The sequence below is a fragment of the Atractosteus spatula genome, chromosome 1 (genome assembly GCF_055471065.1).
Source record: "Atractosteus spatula isolate fAtrSpa1 chromosome 1, fAtrSpa1.hap1, whole genome shotgun sequence".
Taxonomy (NCBI): Eukaryota; Metazoa; Chordata; class Actinopteri; order Semionotiformes; family Lepisosteidae; genus Atractosteus; species Atractosteus spatula.
Genome location: NC_142706.1, coordinates 61,035,969 through 61,052,009, shown reverse-complemented (window position 1 = coordinate 61,052,009; position 16,041 = coordinate 61,035,969). Strand labels below are relative to the sequence as shown.

The 16,041-nt window shown below is 51.3% G+C and overlaps 1 protein-coding gene across 4 annotated transcripts in view; it reads right to left on the bottom strand.

The window, feature by feature from the left end:
- lrp1aa (low density lipoprotein receptor-related protein 1Aa) overlaps positions 1–16,041 on the bottom strand; it is a 181,923-nt gene that overhangs the window by 2,021 nt on the left and 163,861 nt on the right. For all 4 annotated transcript variants that reach the window (XM_088914172.1, XM_088914177.1, XM_088914182.1 and 1 more), the window contains 16 exons: positions 15,856–15,993; positions 14,523–14,660; positions 13,734–13,853; positions 13,382–13,650; positions 12,040–12,218; positions 11,483–11,589; positions 10,706–10,825; positions 9,939–10,115; positions 9,358–9,498; positions 8,433–8,606; positions 7,503–7,664; positions 6,920–7,103; positions 5,890–5,991; positions 5,157–5,230; positions 3,504–3,597; positions 277–421 (listed from right to left, as the gene is read on the bottom strand). In XM_088914172.1, the coding sequence (XP_088770298.1) occupies positions 277–421; positions 3,504–3,597; positions 5,157–5,230; positions 5,890–5,991; positions 6,920–7,103; positions 7,503–7,664; positions 8,433–8,606; positions 9,358–9,498; positions 9,939–10,115; positions 10,706–10,825; positions 11,483–11,589; positions 12,040–12,218; positions 13,382–13,650; positions 13,734–13,853; positions 14,523–14,660; positions 15,856–15,993 (2,324 nt within the window). The remainder of the gene's footprint in view (positions 1–276; positions 422–3,503; positions 3,598–5,156; positions 5,231–5,889; positions 5,992–6,919; positions 7,104–7,502; positions 7,665–8,432; positions 8,607–9,357; positions 9,499–9,938; positions 10,116–10,705; positions 10,826–11,482; positions 11,590–12,039; positions 12,219–13,381; positions 13,651–13,733; positions 13,854–14,522; positions 14,661–15,855; positions 15,994–16,041) is intronic.

The window sequence follows — 16,041 nt, the reverse complement described above, 5'->3', positions numbered from 1 at the left end:
GAAATAGTTTCTTAAAACTACCCGTTTAACAATTACAGCTCTACGGACAGTTAGAATTACCACCAGCTGCACTGGCACCTCTTGTCTGGAGTCTGAGGGTGAATTGCCATTCAGTGATCTTAGGATACCAATTGCTCAATTGCTTTTGCAATTCTTTTGGACTGAGCTGACCGTGACTTGTCTTGTGTTTGGGTTTTCTACAGTCTGCATGTTGCATTGCCCAACAGATGCCCTGTTCTCTAAAGGAAGGCCAGGTGCCTTGTAGGAGTGTGTCACCTTGTCAGGGTCCAGTGTGAAGTCGGAGTCCAGGAGCTCCCCAGCGTCATCGTCAGGCTCTCCCTCGTAGATCTTGTAGGCAGGATTTCCGATCTCCACATTCATGGCCCCATTGGTCATCCTCTGGTGCGTGAAGCCCTTGGCACTGAAACACAGACACAGCCCCACAGTGAGCCCAGACTGCATCGCCTACTCCACACTGCTGCACACAGGACAGCGCACAGGACATACAGACACTCCACACTGCTGCACACAGGACAGCGCACAGGACATACAGACACCCCACACTGCTACACACAGGACAGTGCACAGGACACACAGACACTCCACACTGCTGCACACAGGACAGAGCACAGGACACACAGACACTCCACACTGCTGCACACAGGACAGAGCACAGGACACACAGACACCCCACACTGCTACACACAGGACAGCGCACAGGACACACAGACACTCCACACTGCTGCACACAGGACAGAGCACAGGACACACAGACACTCCACACTGCTGCACACAGGACAGAGCACAGGACACACAGACACCCCACACTGCTGCACACAGGACAGAGCACAGGACACACAGACACTCCACACTGCTACACTCAGGACAGCGCAAAGGACACACAGACACCCCACACTGCTACACACAGGACAGCGCAAAGGACACACAGACACTCCACACTGCTACACTGTAGACAGCACACAGGACACACAGACACTCCACACTGCTACACCCAGGACAGCATACAGACACCCCACACTGCTACTTACAGGACAGAGCACAGGACACACAGACACTCCACACTGCTACACTCAGGACAGCATACAGAACACACAGACACTCCACGCTGCTGCACACAGGACAGAGCACAGGACACACAGACACTCCACACTGCTGCACTGTGGACAGCACACAGGACACACAGACACTCCACACTGCTGCACACAGGACAGCGCACAGGACACACAGACACTCCACACTGCTGCACACAGGACAGCGCACAGGACACACAGACACTCCACACTGCTACACACAGGACAGAGCACAGGACACACAGACACCCCACACTGCTACACTCAGGACAGCATACAGGACACACAGACACCCCACACCGCTACACACAGGACAGCACACAGGACACACAGACACCCCACACTGCTACACTCAGGACAGCGCACAGGGCACACAGACACTCCACACTGCTACACTCAGGACAGCATACAGGACACACAGACACCCCACACTGCTACACTCAGGACAGCGCACAGGACACACAGACACTCCACACCGCTGCACTGTGGACAGCACACAGGACACAAAGAAACCCCACACCGCTGCACTGTGGACAGCACACAGGACACACAGACACTCCACACTGCTACACTCAAGACAGCACACAGGACACACAGACACTCTACACCACTGCACTATGGACAGCACACAGGACACACAGCTCACTCAACTGGAACACCAGCACCTCACAGGCATTGGAAAAAATCCAACAGTGGCCAAGTTGCAATTTTTAAATGGATGCACCCATTCAGGGACCTGGTGTTTTGAAGTTCTTCACTAGGGTTTTTAGAACTCTGATATTAGCATGTTGAAGTAACTGAGTAAAGTTCAGCACATACTGATCAGTTAAAAGCCTTTAAAGAGTTAAATGACATTTTAATCACCCTCACATTTCTTTGAATGCATTTTTCAAATACACTTTGATCCATCTATAATGTAAATGTATTTCTTCTACAATTGAGCTATAATTATAATTCTATAAAGAGCTATGATTATCACAAAAGGGACTAAAATACTATGTTATGGTGCTGCACAAAACACAAAAATTACTGTGCTACCTTTGCAATACTGATGTGAAAAACTGTCAAATGCAGCTTGCTCAGTATCTTAGTGATTGCAGGACTTATTCCAAATGCCCATTTAAAGAAAAATGGCGGACTTGGACAATGGGAAAAATACAATCTGCAGGCTGGATTGTAACAGATTGCAGCAAAGAAAAATCTCACAACAAAACTGAGAAGCCACAGTACTGACAGCTGGCAGGCTTCAGAGCTGAACCGGGTATTTGAAACACAAGACACAAAATCGGGGACTGGAACAGAGGAAACACCCAGACGCTGGGCAGGATCTCATTCCCAGGATCACTCGGGAAGGGAAGCATGAAAACAAAAAATGTCAGGAATCCAGGAGTCATGTTCGGCAAACGCTCGAGGCCAAGGACTTGAAGCTGCTGAATAATCAGTACAAGGTCCTGATCTGTGAAGGCATTCGCCTGCTAACCCACCTCTCATGGAGCGTATGAGGTTGTATATCCTGCTGGACAGCTCCTGAAACATCCAGCTGAAAAGCGCTGTAGTTAACCTCCCCTCACATCCCATGTGTTAGAACAAGGTCATATTTTCAAAATGGCCACGCCTAGAGACAATTTGGCTTTGTGGTTTATGAAACTGTTCCATCTCAGTTTCAGCATGAACACTTTTACTCTGAATTTTAAAGTATCACATCAATTGTTTTTCTTAAAATCTTGTTTGCTTTTGCCCCATGAGAGCTGCTACTATGTATTTTACTGTGGAGTTTTAAATACAACGTCGCTGAGCTTCTGTAAGCGGGAGTTGTGTTACTGGAGTGGGGAACGGGAATGCATTCCAGGAGCATTGTACTGGTTTCCTTTCAGACAGTTTCATTCAGACAGCTGTTTCTGGTTGAGCCACTCAGCTACAGCTGTGCTCAGCTGGCTCAGGGGAGGGGTGCAGGGCGGGGTCAGGGATGAGAGCAGACTGAGGAGGAAACCCTAAGTATTTTACCACAAGCATCTGGAGCGCGATTTCCCTGGCCTTATAGACCTGAGGGACAGGAGAGACGGCATTAATCACAGTTCTTGTCAAGGGCCCATTCACCCATTCTCTGAAAATAAGCAAGGCAGGCTGTACGAGTCGAGTACATAAGGATGTGTCCATCGAGAAACATATTAGATTTTGCTAGTACTTGACAGAGATGAACAAAGTCCTTTGTGTGCACAATTCATTTGCTACTAATTCCCTGATCAATATAATCTATTTTTACAAGAAAGGAACAACAGTGGTCCCAGCACTGATCCCTGCTGTACACCGATTTCCCTAATGCCTAAGGATTGTTTCTCTGCCTGTTACATTCCTAACTGCTATCTTCTGATCAGGCACCTGCTACACCCAGCCAAAGTGCATCTCACTCACCCTCGCATCCTCCTCCTGTACCACACGACCGTGCCGACGATCAGCAGTGCCGCCAACAGCAGCAGGAGGATAGGGATCACGATGGAGGCTGTTCCTGCAGGCACAGAGCAGAACATCAGAAGGCTGTCAAAGGAGAGGAGGCCCAGCAAGCTCATCGCACTCTCTTCCTCTCTGCTGTTAGTACTGGCTCATCACTGACATTTCTCTCATTAGGTTTGCTGATGACACAGCCCTGGTCAGCTTATGAAAAGACCTGGAAAATCATCACGGGCCATTTACAAATGATTTTACTACATGGTGTGACGAATTCTCTTTGAATGACCAGTTTCGTCAACTTGAAAACAAAGACACTGGTCACTGATTTTAGGAAAAATGCAAACGCCCCTCCAACCTACTGTAATTAACAGTCAGACGGCAACCATAGTCAATAACTACAGGCACCTGAGACTGCTCAAAGACAAAAACCAAAGATGGGACAAATGTGACAGCATTTTATAAAAAAAACGCCAACAGAGAATCTCTTTATCTTCAAGACACACTAGTTTAACACTTTTCTATAAGTCACATATTGAATGTGTCTTGACATACTGTCTCAGTTGTTGATTTCACAACATCAGAACTGTTAATTTTAATAGGTTGGGAAAATTTGTGAAAATAAGTAGCAAAATAATCGGGGCATATTAAATCTACTTAAATATCCTCTTAAAGAAAGGTTGTAAAAAAAGGTCAGTACCACTACGGAATGTGTGTCTCACCTCCTCCACTGTGAATGTACACTACACCCATCTGGGAGATGCCTCTGTGTAAAAGTAACAGACTCTGAATCTTTCATCCCTGCTGCAATAGGTCTCTCTGTCAATGTAAACTAACTCTCTTATCTCCTGTAACAAACGGCACTGTCTTCTCTGTTGGAAACGTTTGTCTTCCTTGTTGTATTGTTGTGTTGGGTTCTACCATAAACACAACATATTTCCCCCTGAAACTGAACTGAACTGGCTGCAACCCCCTCTATCGTGCCAAGTATGAAATTCCAATGAAAACTGACAGTTCAGAGTAAACAATCAACCCTAAACTGCACGTCTTTGGGAGGTAAGAGGGTATCAGAGCTTCTGGCAAAAAAGTCACGTAAATATGGGGAGAGCTGGCCAATTCCACACTGACAGGAGCCCTTGACCAAAACTGGACCCAGGACGCCGAGGCAGAGAGGCACTAGTGTTCACCACTTCATCACTTCCCCCCCAGAGACACTGAACGGTTAGTGATCTAGTGAAGCAGCTTGGTGTGCTCTAATCCAAGAACATAAGAAAGGTTTCAAATGAGAGGATGGGCTGTTAGCCTGTTAGCCCACCTAGCGCGTTAGGTAGTTAGTAGATAACTGATTCAAGGATCTGATCCAGCCATATGGCTGGGTAACTTCTTCCAGACTCCCACAATCCATTGCTTAATGGGAATGCACGCGCTGTTCTGATTCCTTACAGTTCAACCAGTGTCAGATGAGTATCAGATTCAGCTGTTTACAAGTTCATTCCCCCAAGAAAAAAAAACAGATGCTAAGTAACGTTATCAGAGGATAATAAAGGGCTCCTGTGATGGACTACAGAACATGACGGCACGGGATAGATCAGGTCAAGAAGAGAACGAGACAGAACGTACGCCCACTGTTCTCTGTCGAATCCAAGGTCGTGACTTTATCTTCACAGCGTTGGCCACCGTACCCTGCCTGACACCTGCAAGGAGACGCGAGCAGAGGATTAGTAGTGATGAGAGGCACCGAAGTACCCAGAGAACAACAGAGGTCACTCACCGACACTGCCTCCACCACAGGCAACAACACCCTGAATGGCTCTATCTATACCTGCACAGTGGGTCTTTACAGCCTACATTTATGTCAGTATAACCAGGTTCCTGCTGCTGGGGTTTAGATGTCACTCAAGAGAGTGAAAGCACTGAAGACAAGCATGCCTTCAACTTTCTCTTTTTCTTTCTGTAGCCCCCGGTATTACATAATGCCCAGTTGTGTTTCTGAATGTGTCACAAGAAAGTATGAAATGCTACAAACGAGAGGTCATCTGCTGATCCATCTTTCTCCTTTGGTTGCCTGCAGCTTACAAATTTATCCATCTATCCCATTCTTAAAGGATCCCGTGAAGCCTGCTTCCATCACGCGGCCTGGGAGCAGGCTCCGGACACCCACGGCTCTCTGTGCGAAGAGGTGTTGGCGTCTTCTACACGAGCGGCCGCACACTGCTGCCCATGTGTGTACGCTCCAACATCGTTACTTCCTGCGCACAGGGTTTCATAGAAACTGGGATGGTCAGCCGGCTGTCTTGAGGCCGTGACCAGCGGATTCCCCTCGTCTCCCGGGGCTGCAGGGGGCGCTCCTTACTTGCACTCCTGCAGGCGCGTGCGCGAGTTGGTCGTGCACTCCCCGTGCACGCAGTAGTCCGCACACGTGTAACAGCTGGGCGCGATGACTCCACTGCTGCAGCTGAAAGCAGATGGGACGCATTATATTACACTTGAGCCTCCAGCGAGAGCCTGCAAGGAATCGGTCCAGTTAATGCGCCATCACAAGAGTGGGCCGCGCCACAGCACAGAGCAGTCTGCCTTACAGGGCTGTCTGTGCTTAGCGCTCCTCAGAAAGGGGCACTGTGGGAATCAGTGCTAAACCCCGGATGGACCAGTGCCTCCCTCTTTTTTGGCCAGCAGCCATATAACTAAGGTTGCTGCTGAAAGGTATTAGAGGGGCCAGTAGGGGGCGCTCACCCTGTGGTCTGTGTGGGTCCTAATGCCCCAGTATAGTGATGGAGACACTATACTAAAAAGGCGCTGTCCTCCAGATGAGGAAATGTAAAACTGAGGTCCTGACTCACAGTGCTTATTAAAAATCTCAGGGTGTTTCTCGAAAAGCCTTTTTACCAGTCATGGCCTGCTAATAAGTATAGTATCTGCAACAGAATGTCTCATATTTGTACCACATAATTTAATTAAAAGACCATTGTGTATGGTCTTACTTAAGACGTTAGAAATACATAACATCTGGCTCTGCACCAGTGCACTCAGTCAGAGCCTGTGCAGATTAACCATCGTCTGCCTGCACCCCTCCAGCCTGGGCGACCAGGATGCCCAAGGCTGCCGTTAGGTGAGCGATGTACAGTAAACACGCGTCGTGTCATGCCACACTCGCACTGGCGGAGAGCCTGTGTGCTGCTTTTCATTGCATTTTGTCTTCAGTACAAATAGCAGCAGGAAGCTCGCCTACAGCCTGCACTAAGTGTGCTCTAGGTGCTGTCACCTGGCCTGCACATCACAGACAAACATTCTGCTTCCATATAGGAGTGGCATTCTAGCTACATACTGTATATTGTGGACGGGACACTGAGTACCGAGAAAGAGAGGGTGGGAGCGGGACTCACTTGCAGGTGACCTCTCCGGTGGGCTTGTTGGGGTTGGTAGGAATGCATTTCCCTTCCTTGCAGTAGTGGCACTTGTCTATCTCGCACATCCAGCCGTCGTACTGGGGCACGCAGCGGCACAGCTTGGTGCCGTTGGCCGTCTGCTGGCACGTGCCACCGTGGAGACAATACCCTTCACACTTTCCTGGAGAGGAGGTGCAAACAGAGGACATCAGCCCTGCTGTGTGGGCATCACCGGGACACAGTAAACACGGCACTCTAGATTCAGCTCAAGTGTGCACCTGTACACCTGTATCAGTGGCAAACCCAGATACTTAACGCAACTGAATGAATCCCCCAGTTCTTATTTCTTAGCACACCCACTCAGTTTGGAGCAGCTGTCTAAGGCTTGGCTTAAACGCCCTGCAGACATGCCCTGTCAGAGCTAACATACCAGGCCCTACAGGAGAAGAGTGGAGCCTATTCAAGGGGCACTGAGTCTATCACGGGCACTGGGTTGCCTGCAGGTGCCCAGCAAGTCACAGGACAAGCAACAACAACCCAGGCTGACCACTGGCTACTCCGCTGGCCCCCCGACACTCACGGTACTGGCACTTGTCTCCCAGGAAGTCGCTGGGGCAGCGGCAGGTGGGCTGGTTGCCCTGGTTGACGGTGCAGTTGCCGTTGTTCTGGCAGTAGTCCTTGCAGGTGTGCTGGTTGCAGCTGGGGCCCGTGAAGCCGGTGGGACAGCGGCATGTGGGGATCCCTGGTAGAGAAGGGGGGGGGGGGAGAAGAGACATGCTTAGGACAAACCTCCTCTGCACTCCTGCTCTCCTTCCAGGCCAGAGTAGCGCACCTAAGGAAACAAAACCAGCCCAAACATTTCCGTCTCATGGCAAGGGGCTTCCTGCATTCCCAGCAGCCTTCTCTGCAGGACTAGGGGCATCAGCGCCACCACTGGGCAGACAGGATAGGAGGGGGTGGCAGAGGGGGGAGAGCAGCTGGCATTGCCGCCAGGGTGAAGCTGTGAGGGTCACACTTCAGCTCAAGTAGACACAGAAATGTCCAGCCTTCAGATGACATGAGCAGATTATAACACAAGGTGTGTTCTTTCCGGCTATTGGATCAGCCAATAAGACCCACCTAGCAACGGCAGTACTAGACAGTGACCCGTGAGGCACTCCGAGAACAGGAAATGATCTGGTGCTGCAGGCTGGGCTAGGCTACATGCACAGCAGGAGTAAAAGGCTCTTTAACGACTCATTCATTTTTAAGTCCATCTCCTTAAACTTGTCTCCCCCCTATTACAGTTCTTTATCCTAATGTTTAGAGTAAAAACACAAAGTCTAGGGCCTATGGGGTTTATTCTTGCTCTAGTCACTACAGTCAAAGGTTTCATGTTAAAAGAGATTCCCAAAGGAACTGCTGTCAGTCAGTCTGCAGCGAGGCATGCTGGGACATGACCGCACTGCGGTCTCCAGAGCGAGGCCTGTCTCCCCCCCCCCCTCCTCTGCTGCTGTGCCGGGGCGGTTACCTGTCGGCGAGGCGGTGCACGTGCCGCCGTTCTGGCAGTAGTCGCGGCACTGGTTGATCTCGCACTTCTCGCCGCTATAGTTGGGCTGGCAGCGGCACTTGGCCTGCTTGCGGGCATTGAGGAAGCAGCTGCCGCCGTTCAGGCACTGGATGTTGCAGGTGCCCGTGGTGGGGGCTGGGGGGGACAGGAGCAGAGAGCGAGAGGGGTTGGTGCAGGAATACGGGGACAGAGGTGATACACACTCCGGACCCTCAGGCACACAGACACAAGGGGCTGTTACAAGTACGCATGACTTACAGTGACTTACAGAGCTGGGTTCTCAGGAATCAAGCAAGATCAGAGCACAATACTAACTCAGAATGAGACTCAGCTGGGGCACAGAATACAGATACAGACATGGGCAGATACTCACCGCTGGGGTACAGTTACAGATACAGACATGGGCAGATACTCACAGCTGGGGTACAGTTACAGATACAGACATGGGCAGATACTCACTGCTGGGGTACAGTTACAGATACAGACATGGGCAGATACTCACAGCTGGGGCACAGAATACAGATACAGACATGGGCAGATACTCACCGCTGGGGTACAGTTACAGATACAGACATGGGCAGATACTCACAGCTGGGGTACAGTTACAGATACAGACATGGGCAGATACTCACAGCTGGGGTACAGTTACAGATACAGACATGGGCAGATACTCACTGCTGGGGTACAGTTACAGATACAGACATGGGCAGATACTCACTGCTGGGGTACAGTTACAGATACAGACATGGGCATATACTCACTGCTGGGGTACAGTTACAGATACAGACATGGGCAGATACAGCTGGGACATTGGTACAGATACAGACATGGGCAGATACTCACAGCTGGGACATGGGTACAGATACAGGCACAGACAGATACTCACAGCTGGGGGACTGTGTGGGAGATGGCACCTCCACACAGGTGCCATTATCCAGGGTGTGTCCGTTGGGGCAGGTACAGACAGGACCGCTGGGGCTGAGCAGACACAGCCACTCACACTTCTTCCTGTCACAGGGGTTGGTCACTGAAACACAGAGGCAAGGCTGAGACCTGTGTGCCTCACTGCAGACACAACAGCGGCCGTGCTGGAAAAGACCCAGGTATGTCCTGCTACATCCTCTCTAGTCCCTCCTAGTGCAGCTGCAACAATAACGCGGCACATTCACGTGTCCTAAACGTGCTAATTCACTAGGACATCTAGACTACCCCTTGCAAGGGTGAATGACTGTTCATCAAAAGTCAAAGGGGTATCATGGACTAATAAGTTTACTTTGCATTTATGTCTCTTAGTAAATTGGGCAGCTTTTCTAATTCTGGAAGATTTCAAAACACGTGACGGCACATTCAGAAGGACATCAGCCTGTTAGGTGGCGCCAGCGTGCACCGTCTGCTCAAGCTGGCACAGCGGGCAAGACGATGCGGGCAGCAGCTGTGCCTGCTGAAACGAAACAAAGCGACACTCACTCTCGGGCTGCTTGTAGCGGTGGTACAGGACCACGTCGGTGGCGTGGTTGATCCCCGTGGTCAGGTTCTCCATGGGGCCCTTGCCAAACTTGTTGACCCGGAAGACGAAGTTGTTGATGTAGGTGACGCCGTAGATGTAGTCCTCGAAGATATCGATGCTGAAGGGGTGATGGAGCTCTGAGAGCGCACAGGAAAGAGAGAGCAAAGTCATTTCAAGGGCCTGGAGGAAGGATTTTCTGAAGTCAGCCCCCTCTATAACTCCTGCAGTTCCAGAGTCTGTGTGCCAGACTGGGATGGTATAAAGAAATCATGAGAAATCAAGCGTTGGCTTTGTGCTGGGTTTTCCTTTAGCTTTGGAAAAGCAACAGGATTTTGTTCTGTATTTAGAAACCCAAAGTCACGTCTCCAAAAAGCCTGCACCTTTAGAACTAATCAGGTATAAAACTAGGGAAAGTTTTTAGTTAATGATGCAACATTCACATTATGCACATGAAGATGGTCAGGCATGGCCAGCGGGTTCTCCATATTCTCATGCAGGATCAGACCCAGACACTCCTATATGTGCAATGTTCTCACAAATGAGTCTCTTCAAATGCATTTCAGTTACAACCCCAGTATTTGTGGTGTGAGTACTGGAGTCGGGTCTGTCCAAGCTGCGCACAAGGACAGAGGTCTTGTCGGCTCTGCGTGTAGCCAGCCCTGGGGCGAGTGAACACAGGCCCACACTCCTTCCTCCCAGCCCTTAAAGCAGCAAAGCCATACTGAACTGTTTTTGTGGCTGCTGATGGCCACCACCGGGTCGGTGCCATTGAGCCTCACGCTGCCGATGACCGACAGCTTGGCGTCAGCCCAGTACAGGCGCTCGTTGAAGTAATCGACCGCCAGACCTGCAGGAGGAAGGACACAGCGAGAGACAAGAAGGGTGAGAATGACTCCACGCCAGTGGATTCTTCGAGACTTCTCCCTCTTCTTTAACAGGGCAGAGGAATCAGACAGAAGAATATTAGGGGTAGGTGGACTTCTTTGGAAATTCAAAATTCACAATTACTGAAACTGAGAGAGTAAGAGAAAGAGACAGAGGAAAATGAGGCTTCGTCTCAGGATTTTCTTGTAGATTTCCAAAACCTTAAGGTCTTTCCAGCCTGTCTTGACTACATCCGCTCCATAAACCAAGTGTCTTGCTTGTAAATGCACTGCACAATGTGCAAAACTGTAACCGGGCAATCAATACACTACCACATGTGTGAGAACCTCAGCTAGCTTCAGTCCTAGTTTCACAATAAGAAACATTTAAATAAGGCAAGACATTAACCATAACCCTCCCCCCAAAAAATAAACAGCTGCTGACTGTTTGATTACTCCCTAGCAATCAGACTACTTTCAGTTTTAGTCTGAGAAAGTGCTGGCCTCAGGCTTGCAGAGCTAACAGGCTATCCCACAGTCCCCCTCGCTCCCTCCTAGTGCTGGCGGGGGTTTTCTAAGGGAGACGGCTCTGTCGATAGCGCGCGTCACTGCTGTCCGATTCCGGCTCTTCAGGTGCAGACCTGTGGGCCACTGGATGTTCTCCTGGACCAGCGTCTCCCTCATGGTGCCGTCCATGGCGGCCGTCTCGATCTTGGGGTGGTTCCCCCAGTCTGCCCAGTACATCGTCCTGGGAGGCAACAACGGGACAGGCCCATCAGGACACAGCGGGATTCGGGGAGACAAAGTGCGGATGACCAAACAATCCGAACAGAGCAGAGCAAAACCAGGTAGATAATGGTGTGTGACACCGTAGGATGTCCAGCTATTAACCATGGAGTCGATTACTATATGGAGTCAGGTCACCTCCCTAGAGAATAGTTTAAAAAAGTTAACTATGGCTACATTACACAGAGACTCTGCATTTGATTTTAATAGGCATTTTTATACTTGTGTCCTTTAAATCAGACAAAGTTTTCACTCTGATTTTTGGAGTATAAAGTGAATAAACTACTTTACAGGAGACAAAGTCCCCCGATCCCCCTGTCCAGACCCTTGCCCACTGCCTTGGACACCAGGCCCCCCCAGGCTGGACCATGACCAGTCTGCTGGCGCCACCCCTAACCCCCTGCTCGCTCACCCTCTCTGCGGATCCACCACGATGGCGTAGGGCTCGTCGATCATGCCCGAGATCAGGGTCTTGCGGTTGAGGCCGTCCATGTGAGCCACCTCGATCACGTCCCGGCCGGAGTCGGTCCAGTAAATGTTGTCGGCCACCCAGTCCACCGCGATGCCGCGGGGCATCTTCAACCCAGGAATCTGCGCAGCAGTGAGAGAGAGAGAAAGAGGAATGAGAGGTGATGCTTTTCACACCAGTTACACAGAAACCACGATCCTGATGACCACGGCATTTCCCTTGGGCAACGCTGCAGTGACATCACCTTCAGCCAATGTCCTCACTGCCTGGTGGATGTGGTAGGATTTGACAAGACGGTAAGCAACACACCAACGACAGGCTAATCACAATGGGCAGCAGTGTGGAGCAGTGGTCAGGATTCTGGACTTTGCAAGCAGAAGGTTGTGGGTTCGAATCCCAGGTGAGACACTGCTGCTATTCTCTTGAGCAAGGTACTTCACCCAAAGTAAAATACTGTATAAATGTGCAAAGTGGCTTTTGATGAAGTGTTAGCCAAATAAAATACTAATAAACTGTAATGCACAGTGGCACAATTATGACGTTTACAGAAGCTAATCTGCATCACTGACTGAAGGATTTTGAATGAAAAGGCAGACGACTACGGCATTAGCGAATTTAACAGATCCAATTTGTGCAGACAAGAACTGGTCAGAGTTAATCCCAGGGACGACCAGTCCTGATCCTGGAAAGTCCTGGCAAGCTTCCAGCTTTTTAGTTTTAGCTGTGTCTTTAATAAGTTAATAGATTTGGTTAACTAAGTTTTGGTTTTTGGTAGGTGAATGAGGGATGGCAAAGGGAGCAGAAATCCCAGCACCAAACGACAGGCCTGAGGAGCTGCCCCGCCCCTCCCCTCCCCTGCTCCACCCCCTGTCTCTGCCCCCACCCACACCCCGCCCCTGCCCCACCCCCAGGCTCTGGGTCACCACACTCTGCCCCCTGAGCTCTGCCACGCCCCTCCTCTGCCCCACCCCCTGTCTCTGCCCCCACCCACACCCCCTGTCTCTGCCCCCACCCACACCACACCCCTACCCCACCCCCCTGGGCTCTGTCATGCCCCTCCCATGCCCCACCCCCTGTCTCTACCTCACCCCGCCCCTCCACTGCCCCAGCCCCTGTCTCTGGCCCCACGCACACCCCGCCCCTGCCCCACCCCCCAGGCTCTGCCTCACCCAACTGTGCCCCTTGAGCTCTGCATCGCCCCTCCCCTGCCCCACCCCTGTCTCTGCCTCACTCTGCCCTGCCCCCTGGGCTCTGCCACGCCCCTGCACCACCCCCAGCGTCTCACCTCCAGGTCAGTGACACGGTTCTCGCTCTGCCGCCGATTGCGGTTGGAGTTGGAGTTGGGAGATGATTCGGGAAGCTCGTAGTAGGAGATGCGGCCCGTGTGCCAGTTGGTCCAGAAGATCCGGTTCCTCTTGAGGTGGAGGTCCATGGCGTCGATGCGCACGTTGGCGTCTCCCTGGAAGGTCTGCTCGTACACCCAATTGGGCAGGCTGGGGTCCAGGCTGCGGATCTCGTTGTCGTCGGCGATGTACAGGACCTGCCGGTTGTGATCTGCTCGGGACAGGGAGCGGGAGGGTGAGGACGGTGCCCTGCAAACACTCAGCTGGGCAGATTCTTTTAGAAAAAACACTCACAGTCGGCCTTGCAGGTGTCGTTGATCTTGATGAAGTTCTTGTGGCAGCTGCACTTGTAGGAGCCCAGGGTGTTGTTGCAGATGTGAGAGCAGAGCCCGAACTGCAGACACTCGTTCTTATCTGAAAGGACAGAAATAGGTACAGGCTGACCCCCCTGCGGCTGGGGAACGTGAAGGACTTGGCAGGGGTTCGAGGGGGAGAAAGGGTGTTAAAAAGCTGCCATAGCCATGGAGAAATCAGGGCTGTCGAAAGTCTTTTTTGCTCCCGCACTGCAATATCTGCCCTGGTTCCACAGTAAAAAGAAAAGCTCTAATAGGGACATAGGTTACAGCAGAGAGGAGCCCATGTGGCCCATCCAGCCCCCTTGGCAGCAGCTCGTCCCTCTGAGGACCTCATTCAGGTGTTTCCTGACAGAAGCCAGGTTATCGGCTTCAAAACAAACACATGACTGGGTAGCTGATTCCACACTCCCACCAACCTTTGGGTGATGATAACAATTCATAATAATTCCTTACACTCCTACAGAGCTTTTCTGGACACTCCACTCAAAACGCAATAATGGGGACTCCCCTCCACCCCCACCAATGTGCAGCACCCAGCATCCGTGCCCAGTGGTGTCCCTCCCGCCATCAGAGAAAGACTTTGTTTTATGCCGACCGTAGCTGCTCAGTATTCAAGATCACTCTCCTCCTGCTGCCTGGGGGATGTGCATCTGCACACCCCCTTCAGCGCCCCCCTGAGGAAGGGCAGGCAGTCACTCCGCCGGGCGGGAGGGGGGCGGGCACGCACCTTCGCAGCGGTTGCTCTCGGTCTTCTGGAAGCCCGGTTTGCACGAGCAGAAGGAGTCCGAGCCGTTGGTGACGCACTGCGCCTCGCCCCACTCGGTGCAGACCGTCCGGTTGCTCTGACAGTGGTTCTTACTGGACTCTGCATCCCCCAGAAGAAAAGACAGAAAGAATCAGAAATAGTGAACAACCGCACAGAACCTGCAAGGCCATCCGAGTCCCTTTCAAACGGGACAATTTAGCGATTCACAGGTATCCTGAAATCCTTTTCTTCTGAAGTGCACTTTAAAGAAAAACCACCTTCAATCGACCTGATAAAGACATACTGTTCCTCCCTCCTGGCGCAGAATACTGAGCTGTAGGGGGGCGATCATGCACAGCAAAAGATCTGTACACTGTCCTCCTCTCAGGGCTGACTTGAGGGTTCAGCTCTCCTGTCTTTGTGGCTCTGAGGCTGAAAGACTGAACAGAGCACGGCACTGCTAGGAACAGCGGGATCAGGGCGCATTCTCTGCACAGAGATTGTGTGGATGAGACAAAGAGGGATTCTGTGATTTAGCACAGGGACTGCACAGCATGAGGGATTTCAGCTGTTGGATAATGCAGTTTTAAAAGCAGGGTTTTCTGAAGCTTTACAAGGACTGTTTCTGACAGGAGGCAATCATGGCTAAGAAAGCACCGGTTCACAGCCTGACAGTGGCGCTGGGCGTCTTGTCTGCTGACAGTGCTGGCGTTGAGGGTTCAGATCCTGTCCCTGGCCATTCAGATGATGGTCTTCAGAGTGACATGGCCTGATGTACCAGTCAGTGCAACGAGACGAGAAAATGTCGTGTTGTTGTGTGCCTGGGTCAGTTTCTTCCTCTGTGGAAAGCACATATTGACCCGACCTCTGGGTTGTCCAGCCGGGACAACAGGCACAAAAGCCCAGCTTCTGAGAGCCGCTGTGTTGCATTGCTCTCCTGAGACAAGCTGGCAGTGAAAACTGCACAGAGAAACAAGTTACTGGTGCAGAGATAGAACTGGATCTTCTGAGACGCGTACAGTACATTGCAGCGTTTTTTAAATAAAGGAAAACGAAAACAGCACTGTGTGCTGCAGCTCCACACACAGACTGGGGACACAGGCGCTGCTATTTTGAGCAGTATTTTACCCAGGGTGCTCCAGTGTATAAATGGGTGCCAAAAGTTGCATGCATGCAGGTGTCTTGGGATAAAGGCATCACCTAAATAAATAACCTTAGACATATGGTAATAGAGGAAATGGAAAAGGTTTCTTCCCTTCTCTCTCTGCTCACTGGGCCCTGGGCCCCCGGCCCCTGGCCCCCTGCCCCCAGCTACCTTTCTTGCAGCCCATCTCGTCGGAGCCCTCGTCGTCGCAGTCGTTGAAGAAGTTGCAGCGCAGCGTGGAGCTGATGCAGCGGCCATTGGAGCAGCGGAACTCGTCCTTCTCGCAGCTGGGAGTGGCTGTGGACGGCTCTGTGGGAGCGGGGGAGAAGACAGGCCGCCGTCAGGGCTGCAGGGCGG